Source organism: Montipora capricornis, chromosome 8 (genome assembly GCF_036669925.1).
Source record: "Montipora capricornis isolate CH-2021 chromosome 8, ASM3666992v2, whole genome shotgun sequence".
Taxonomy (NCBI): Eukaryota; Metazoa; Cnidaria; class Anthozoa; order Scleractinia; family Acroporidae; genus Montipora; species Montipora capricornis.
Window position 1 is genome coordinate 45,219,522 of NC_090890.1, and position 10,000 is coordinate 45,229,521.

A 10,000-nucleotide genomic window follows, 5' to 3' on the forward strand; every position below is an offset into this window, starting at 1 on the left:
TACCTCAATACAGTTGAGGCATACAATCCTAGGACTGATCAGTGGGAAGATGTGATTTCAATGACAAGATGTCGTGCTGCTGCTGGCGTGGCAGTGCTGAAAAACACCTTTTAAAAGATGGTCTTCTTAAGAGGATCTAAAATGAGCTGCAACAGTAACTAACATGACGTAAAAATTTAATGATCTAAAATGACCTACAACGGTCTCTAAAATGACCTAAATGAGCTACAATGGTATCTTAAATGAGCTACCACCATTTTGTCTGTTTTAGATCATTTTAGATACAGTTGTAGCTCACATTAGGTCATTCCTTGTTTTAGTAACTATGGAGCATGGCAACACAATAACTGTTAATTATGGGAATTGACTGCTTACTTCGGTTATTTAAATTAATAATTATTTTAATAATTGAAATTGTCAATTTCTTGGAGATTTTACCAGAAAATGTGCCTCACCACTTGCACAACGTTCTTATCAATGAAGTGAACTCTGTTAGATTGAAGGGTTATTTTATTCTTGGGGCTTTCAGCAGGTTTGAACATAGCACAGCAAGCCCTAAATTGCCAGCTATAGTCAAACAAGGAGGGATAAAAAAATTGACGATTAGTAAGGGTCAAAAATGGTAAAAATATCAATTGAACAAAAATAATAAGAATGTCAACATGGACATTGACATTCAATATTAATTTGCCGTCACTGTGTCAGGATTGAATTTCATTCTTATTAAAATTAATGATGTTGGTTTCTTTTTTTGTAAATAACTAGGGCATTACTGGTAAAATTAATATTTTGATCTTCAAAGCTTCAGGGGGATGAAAGTTTACATGGCTCATTATTTCATTGATATTTTTCTAGTATGGCAATACAATGTACATAAATGGAAATGCTAATAAAGATTGCATTGTATTCAATAATTTAAATCTGGTGATGGTTTTTTTTCACCAACAATTCAAGACCTACCAAAGTTGCTTCTGTTGTTTACATCTGTAGATCAGAACACTCAGTCACTTGACAAATTTTAGTTCTAAGCGCTGGTTATTTCTTAATTCATCATTGTATTGTTGATAAAATGTGGCCAAAATGAATAAATAAAGATAATTAGAACCAAGTTTGTGAAATTAGTTCATATTACAAGCTTAGCTAATAGTTTTCAATAGTGTCCTCCTACAAAGAGTTGAGTATCCCACCTGCCAGGGAGCAAGCAGTTAGCTATTTACAAAGTGTGACAGAGATGAAGCTGGAATCTCAAACAATTCCAGCAAGTGGTGAAAGTGGGATTAACCCCTGACACAGCTGCATGCAACCATTGGACCACAGGGCCACCATTTATTTGCAAAATAATAATATTATGGCAACTCCAAGTAACATAAAATTGAAGAATAATTGTTGGTCTCTGTCATGCAAAGTTTAACTGATTTCACTCCTTAATCTGGTGATTCAATGACATTATTTTTATTAAGGTCACTTCTCATCAAATGCTTTCTTCTGTTTTTCATCACATTTTGCAGTTTCTATGTAACAATTTGTCACTTCGATGTGCTATTTCTGTTTACCATGTAGTAAGGCTCTAACCTTTAGGGAACATAAGATTGTTTTCATTTGTTTCCAATTACCAGTAGGTTATTTTCTTTGTTCTGTTGTTGCAATAATAATTTTATGTTGTATGGGAAGCTGTGTTGTGCCCAAAATATGATCAGATCTGCTCAAATGCTCCTTTGTATCTTTAATTTCAGAATGTTGAAATGATATAGAGGAATTCTCATTCTTTACTGTTTGTTTCTGCAAGTTTCCTTGATTTTTCATCCTTTGTCTTTGTCAATACTATTGCTCAATCAGATGTTATGAAAAACATCTCTCAGGTTCTGATTAGATAGTCTACATACATTAACAAGACTGAATTAATGAAATTAGTGATCCTGAATGTAAAGTAACATGAAATCGATCACTCTCTTTAATTAATTTGTTTCTTTAGGTGTTTAATGAACCTGAATTCATAAGTTAAAATATTGCAAAGAATAGCTATCGAAAATGATCTTTTGAATATCCTGGCATAAATATTAGGCCTAATAGTTTAAGTACTGTAAGACCCCAATCACTTTTCATCAAAATGGTTTCTGTGAATGATGAAAGGGCTATCTAAAGAATGTTACAATCAAGTGAATGACTTAATGTAACACAAAATGAAACACATTTTAAATAGTCTCTATGCTCCTGTTTGCTATCTTATTTATAATTCTATCTCTTGTTCACTTTAAACATCGTCTTGCTGAGTCAATAGAGAAGCAGAAAAGTTCACTGAATGACACTTGAGTGTACCAAGATTTAACAACACACAGGTCTTTGAACTGGAGAAAGCAGGAACTGTCACCAACAATATTTTCTGGCCAGTTTCTCCTGAAAAAAAGGTTTTTTTGTGTGTCAATTATATTATTAAAGGAATATTTTGGTTTCAGCAGATTTGTATCAAAATTGTCAATCAAAATTCACATGACAAGATTAAAATCACTTCTTTCAAAACAAGTTGCAACACAGACTTAACCATGAAAACTGATCACAATAATATTAGTAATTTTTAGCTCTCCTGATGTGGTGCAGAGAATTACTAACTGTACAAAAGCACACTAGCTCTAAATAATTTAGAGTGTGCTTTTGTACAGTTAATCTTGTTTAACTCTCTCTGACCCTTCAGTTAAAGCCTCATGAACTGAGCTAGCTTACCATGAATGACTTTGCTCTTGTATGTGGGCTGATTGCCAACAAAGTAAACATGAGGACATTTCTCCAAGATAAATGGGTCCTTGATATAGTAAGGGTAACAATCTAAAAAAAAATATAGTACACGGTTGCTGCCCAAGTGAAAAAAATAATCTTGTTAATTATTTTCTCTTTTTGGTCAAATGTATTTGGACTCTGCAGCACTTCCCAGTTTTAGAAAAGATGCCACAAACAACCAGGTTTGGAATAGTGGTAAGGACAGCTGCCTCCTACAGGTACCAATGTGTCCAGGGTTAAATGCCTACATTCAGCTTCATATATGGCTTAGTTTTTTGGTTTTCTGTACTCTGCTCCCAGAGCCTGCTTTTTAAAGTGTTATTGATAGAAAGGGAAATGGAACTGCAGTAGCTTAGGTCATCCCCTAAGGTAAAAACAGTAAATACAGCCACAACAAACGAGAGATTTAATCTTCCCATAGAGCAGAACAAAACCTCAGATAAAACTCTAAAATGAATACAACAATATCCCAACTTAACAAAAAAGTACCCATTTTAAAGTGCTTAAGAAATTACAAATTATTCAAATGTCTATGAGCAAATATACGCTAATCATGTGTCATGCCACTAAGTCATGTAAATACGTAGTCTTTGTAACAATAATTATATTACCAAGCCACTAAATTGCACGAGTAAGATAAATAATAATAATAATAATAATAATAATAATAACAATAATAATAATAATAATCATAATTATTATTATTATTATTATTATTATTACCTCTTCTACATAACCCATTGACCCCTGGGGCATTTGAGGTGTCAATGGGCTGTACAGTCAAAAACTAATGATGTCCCTCCATTAATTGTACAAACTCCAAAAAGACTTTCTCATGACCAGCGAAAGATGGAAACCCAACATTACTAGCCACTCCTGATTGTTTTCATTTGTGCAGTATATACTTTTAACTATCAAACGCAAAAGAGAACTAACCCTGTGCGCAAAGTAATATTGTAGGCAAAGTGTGCATGTATGTATACCAAACAATGCAGTGGTTTTACCGAGAGTATCAGGAGCTGTGGGTGCAATGTGACTCCAGTTCATGGTATGCTCTAAAATCTCCAGGTGATCTTCAAAGCTTGAGACTCTGTAAATGTCATGAACATTTTGTCCTGACGTTCCAAGAATTCTGCAAGCAAAAATAGTATTAAAAAAACAAGATTATGATGTGTTATCTCAGTCATGATACGTAAACAATTAAATTGACTCAGAAAGAGTTTTTGTAGCCAAAGAAAATAAATTATGTGGTTTGATCAGAGCTCAAACTTACCAATGTTTAGACAGGATTTTAGGGGCATTACTAAACACCAAAACAACGAAACAGTGAAACGTTGAAACGAAGCACCAAAACACCATGTACGACCCCACCATACATTGAATTATACTAACTGACAAAGGTTGGATTTGAGATCATATGTTGTCGTAGGCCTAAATAGGCCTAAAACGTTATTGCTCCTAATTCATTGAGATTAAGATTAGGATTCAGATCTATTAATACCAAGATTAGGAGCAATAACTTTTTAGGCCTAATTAGGCCTAAAACGATGTTTAATCTCAAATCCAATCTTTGTCGGTTAGTATTCAATGTATGGTGGAGTCATACATGGTGTTTTCGTGCTTCGTTTCGCCGTTTCGTTGTTTAGTAATGTCCGGATTTTAGTAATTCGGTGAGTGTTACCATAATGGTAGAAATGTACATGAGATCAATACTTCCTAAAGATACAATGTACATGTATCTAATTTGTAAATTACCTTACTCCTCCAAAAATAGCCTCGTATGGATTAGTGACACTTTGAAAAGTAGAGTAAGCTGCAGCTTGTGGAAACATACATCGATGAAGAGGTTGTTGGGGAATTGAGTGATTTGCAGGATCAAACTCGCCTGGCATTATGTCTACTGGAACACAAGTCTGTCGGAAAAATAAACAAATAGGTTGAATACTGAAATAAAGCTCTGGAAAACAGAAAAATTTAATTCGTTCACTGTTTTCATCATCATAATACAAAAGAGAATACTTGATTAAAGACAATTTTACTGTCACGCAAGTAAAATGTAGTTAATGGATTGTGACAATTTTGTCCGATCCAGCACGTGCTGTTTTGCATTCAGCTTGTAGTTCTGGGGAGATAAGTGAGGTTCCTTTGTCACACAATCGTGGGAAGTCACACAGGCTAACCTAACGCAAGGCAGTGCTCCCCCATTAACGCCAACTGGAGTCCATGTTTGCTCATTACTAGTAGTTAGCACACAAACATAAAGAACAGAGACATTAATTGGAAATGCAGAGTTGCTTCCTGAGGCACATACCTACCAGTACCACCTATAAAATATAGAGCTTTGCATCACTTACAGAAAGTTGCAGGATAAAGTCATCCAGACTCTTGATTGCTTCCACACTGCCAGCCACTGCATTTCTAGTTAGATATTTTGCCTATTGATACAGAAACAGTTCTAATCAACTACAAAAACTGTACCTTTCAACATCAAATAACAGCTTCTGCAGACAAATTGCCAGTACTAACTGAACAAGATCTGAAGCACACCAAAATTTATATATTTACAGAAACAATCCAAAACGATAAGTTCTGAACAGAAATGCAAAATGCTCATTTTGACCTAAGCAGACAAGCAGTCCCAATAGAGTTCCCTCAAACATACTTATTAAACATTTTAATGTCATCAAGTTCTTAATTGTTAGTTTCTCAATACAATGTAGTTTGATTCATAAATGTGGGCAATTTAATTTTGGGAGTTGTTGAAAACTACCTTTGTTTCACTGTCCTTGGTCTGGGTACACTGACTCAAAGCATTACCAGCAATGATCACACGAATTATCCTTGAACAGGATTCCTGGTCCTAAACAACAAAAACCAACAAAACCTTCTCAGAAAAAAAACGTAGATGAGCTCATATTCACTACAATCATTGTTCACAAGGAATCCTGCCACTGGGACAGCCAGAACTTAGCAAATTAATAACAAATTTGTAATATAGAAACTGGAAAAGGTAACTGGTCGTAACCACAAAATTAATTAAGTTCTAAGTTAACAGAGCAAATCCCTATGATTATGACCCTTAAAGGCCCTGCACAAAAACTTAGTTGAGGAAAATCTACATGAGGGCATCTTAGCACAATTGGGGCCAGAAAAATCACTGTTAGAAAAACACATAATGATTTCAGAAGATTTCTTTGCATCTAACAATCTTTATTAATTTACAACCAGACAAAAAATTAGAAAGACATAATTTATAGGGTAAAGTTACACTAGAAATTGCTTTTTTCATGGAAACTACACTTTCCATTTTGAGTGCTTATAATAATAATAATAATAATAATAATAATAATAATAATTATTATTATTATTATTATTATTATTATTATTATTATTATTATTAATTATAATTATTTTGTAATTATACCTTATTTTGTATAGCAAAAATTCCAAGGTTCAATTTAAACCACTTTACAGTGACAATAAATTAAAAACTACATGTAGATTATTAACCCTTTGACACCCAAACCGGCCTGAACCAGCCAGACTTTGTCTAATGCCAGACGATTTGACTTGTCCATGGGCAACCCCCGGGTGTCAATGAGTTAAATTATGTACAAGAATAAAAGTAAATATTTAAAACATTTATCTATAACTAGGGGTAGAGTCAAATAATTAATCAATAACAATATTATGATTAATAGATTGTGGGGTAATTAAATATGTATGTCCCAATGCTAAAATTTAATAAGATAATTAAAATACAATGTAGAGCTGTTTAAGAATTGACGCATGCATATAACTAAAAAATAATAAACGGTCTGCAGAAGAGACTCAAAAACATTTAAAATCATTATAAAATCTAGGGAGTGACTGAACTGACTGGGCATTAAAATTGATATCTTTGACATAAGTGCCTTTCTTAACAATGCGGAAGAATGTCTTGAAATTATTTCCTGTGTAATAGGTGCATACATTGTTCCATAGGATGGCTCCTCTGTGTCCAACTGAGTTTTTCAGAAAGTAGGAATTATATCACATATCATAAAATCAAGCACCGACTCAATAGCAATAACTAGACAGGATCAGGATATGCTTTGTTTGAAAAGCCAGGTTAATTTTAAGCCTTTGAATATAGAATGATATAGAAGAACATGATCAGATCATACACCTTATTTCAAAATGGCCACCATTTTAGTATTCTTTTGTTTCCATGCAAATTGGCCCTTATTGGCTCGCTTTCAAATGCAAAATTCAAAAGAATTGAAATGATTGCATGGATAAGTGTCCCAAAGGCCTTAATGCTGATATGTTTCCTGATTTTGTGAATGTTCCTAAAATGAAAAGCAGGATTTACAAATAGAAGCAACATGGTGTTCAAGAGACAAATCCTCATCTAGGGCAACACCTATATTACGTGTTTTTGTAGAAAATAAGATGTTATGAGCAGCAATTTCTAAAGACTCAATAGGAGGCCTGGGGCGATAGTTTTATCACCATTCACCTTCAGTCTATTCTGCACCATCCACCTATCGAGGAGGCCATAAAATAACAGCCTGAGTCCTGAGTCAGGTCACTTGGGCAAAGTGGGAAAATATTGGGCTTGTGAACATGCCCCATAGACCTTGCTGCACGCAGCCTATTTGCCATGAGCTTCAGGCAAATATTTTCCTACTTGGCCCTCCTACACAGTTAATAAGCACATACTATTTACTGATATATCTGCACTGCAGTACACGGAACTTGCCTGAACACTGCCAAGTTCCCCCGTCACCAGATCAGAGAACATTTGCAGACTGAGCAAATCCTGACTTTCATTTCCAAATCCAAGACCAGAAATAAGTGCTACATACCTAAACATCAAAGGCAAAACTAGGAGTTACTGAACACGATGATATCAGGTCTTTTTTGTAAGCCTGATAAATTATTGTTGCTATGAACGTCAAACTCGAAATAGCCTGTCATGGAAAGGGAGAAAGGAGGTTTAAGAGGAGTGTTAGGGAGTTGGACCATTTGGCTCTCTTTACCCTGCTAGCAAAACTTTCATTTTTCTTTGTCTAGCAGCTCGCAGACTTTTCCATGTTGCTTTTGGAAAACAACCAAATTGCACACATTTCGGTCGATGTTTCTTGACCAATGACGGAACCGACATAAAGGAGTTTTTATTCCAATTTTATCAGAAGCAATCCTGCTTTGTTTGCTCCATCCTATGTTTGCATTTGCTTGCCTAGGGGAACCGACAATACATTTATGAAAGCCAAATATGTCACATTACTTTGTCAAATTTTTGTTCTTGATAGTTTCAGGATGCAGCTAAGCACAATTTCTGACCCTTGAAAAATCCTTTCAACTGGATGGTCAATGGGAAGCTTTGTAAAGGCAGGGACTTGTACTGTGCCTTCTGGTGTCTGCTGATGCTGGGGGAATGTATGTTAGAGACCTCAGTGCAAAAGCACTTTTGCCTTTATCAGTGATCACAGGCCTAAATTTGCAGGAAGTCCATTCTCTTCCAGAAATTGATTATTTCACCAGCTGCCAATGCTAAGTGACAACACTGCATAGTGGCTAACAAACAATGTGCATTAGAATTTAAAGCTTTTCTTGCACTTGGCCCCTTTGACCAAGTTTCCTGCATTTTCCGTCCTGTCTGTGGTAATTATTCCATTCCCACATTTTCCTTGCTTATCAGAGAAGAAAAATGCAACAATGAGAAAACTGTAAGAACTAGCTTACCTGTCCTCACCCTGGGTTAGACACTGATCCAGGTTGGGTGCTGTTTGATATGGGAGACCACTGAAGCAATATTCGTCAACATGGAATTTGCCTTTATCAGTTGTATGCCCACACAGAGCTACAACACTTCCTGCAATTTGTTTAATAATTAATAATGTCACCTTTGATTTAAAGTGTCAATTGAGTGCTAGAGCACAATCTAAACAATACAAAATACAGATTCAATAAACAATGATACTAATACAATCTAAAGCAATGCAACAATACTTAACAGTATGACAAAAATCCAAACTAATAGTTCAGAGTCATGGAATTCTTTGAACATAGATATATTTAATCAGATCAACTAAAAATGTTGAATTGTAAAAAGTGAGGGGAAAATGAGGCACTTACAGAAGCTGTGGCTGGGTAAAGCATTATGACTGATAGTGCACTGCAGTGGATATCACTCACACACTGCATCCCATTGCTCCAGGTTTGAATCCCAGCATGTGCACTTCAAAAAGTCCACAAGCTTTCCATGAGTGCCAGTATTACTGGGAACAAGTTGTGCATGCAATGGGATTGGCAGGGTAGTCCAACCCCTGCTGTAATCATGGGAGAAGCTATTGAGAAAGGAGCCTTCATACACTGCCTTTGACTGCAGTTGGCCTCTTGCCTTAATAAATAAAATAATACTATATTTGTGACACACTGGTCAGTGAATCATCTTTTATCAAGATACCTGTTACAATTTTCCCAACTGGAACATTGCCAGTAATGGTCACTCTTTCTGATTCATCTTCTATGACAAGTTCATCACCATCATCTGCATATTTTTCCCTCAGTGGTTGCGGCATCAAGTTATGCTATTGGTAAAGCAAGGTTAAAAACAAATTAATCAATCGGGTTTTTTTCTGGTTACTTACATGTATTACCTTTGCCAATTAGGCAGGGTTACTACTACACTGTACAGCTAACAGCAATACCGGTAACTGCATGTACGTCCACACATCATTCAAACAACTATCAACGTTTGAAGGGGGGACATTGGGGTCTGTGGAATCCGTTAATTTTTAGTGCGGTATTTCGCAAATTGTAGTCTGAAAAGCACCACCTATAGGAAATCCGAGTATCTTGACATGCGCAGAACGTATGCGTAATAACAATAGTAGGCACCGTCCTTAATGAACAGTGTACAAATTTATCCTTTACTGTTCCACAGAGTTAACAAACAAGTGTTGTGTGACCAGGTCCAAGGTCTATCATTCTTATTTGAGAAGACTAGAGGGTACTATATATAGTAATACTGAACTATTGATGTTAACAGTGTAATGCACATACTGTACTAGCTTGGCAATGGGTAAGAGGACAACTGAAAAGTCAGAACCGAGATAAACCACATAATTTTTCTCCACGAAATGCAGGTAATTACATGTAGATCACGCATGCCCAATTTCAATATCCAATATCAAGTGTCCCTTTTAAAGTCTAAGCATTTGCTACCTATTTCTAGCAA

The 10,000-nt window shown here is 35.4% G+C and overlaps 2 protein-coding genes across 2 annotated transcripts in view; one reads left to right on the plus strand and one right to left on the minus strand.

Annotated features, from left to right (window-relative positions):
* The window catches only part of LOC138059979 (kelch-like protein 20), a 5,641-nt gene extending 4,532 nt beyond the window's left edge, over positions 1-1,109 (plus strand). The window contains exon 3 of the mRNA XM_068905642.1: positions 1-1,109. This exon is cut by the window's left edge and continues 338 nt beyond it. Coding sequence (XP_068761743.1) covers positions 1-114 — 114 coding nt within the window. The 3' untranslated portion in view covers positions 115-1,109.
* A 321-nt stretch (positions 1,110-1,430) lies between these two features.
* Positions 1,431-10,000, minus strand: part of LOC138059981 (DNA polymerase delta subunit 2-like) — a 12,746-nt gene continuing 4,176 nt past the window's right edge. Inside the window, exons 3-11 of the mRNA XM_068905643.1 lie at positions 9,227-9,350; positions 8,503-8,632; positions 7,517-7,622; positions 5,543-5,632; positions 5,127-5,207; positions 4,528-4,685; positions 3,777-3,904; positions 2,719-2,820; positions 1,431-2,394 (exon numbers count right to left, since the gene is read on the minus strand). Coding sequence (XP_068761744.1) covers positions 2,252-2,394; positions 2,719-2,820; positions 3,777-3,904; positions 4,528-4,685; positions 5,127-5,207; positions 5,543-5,632; positions 7,517-7,622; positions 8,503-8,632; positions 9,227-9,350 — 1,062 coding nt within the window. The 3' untranslated portion in view covers positions 1,431-2,251. The remainder of the gene's footprint in view (positions 2,395-2,718; positions 2,821-3,776; positions 3,905-4,527; positions 4,686-5,126; positions 5,208-5,542; positions 5,633-7,516; positions 7,623-8,502; positions 8,633-9,226; positions 9,351-10,000) is intronic.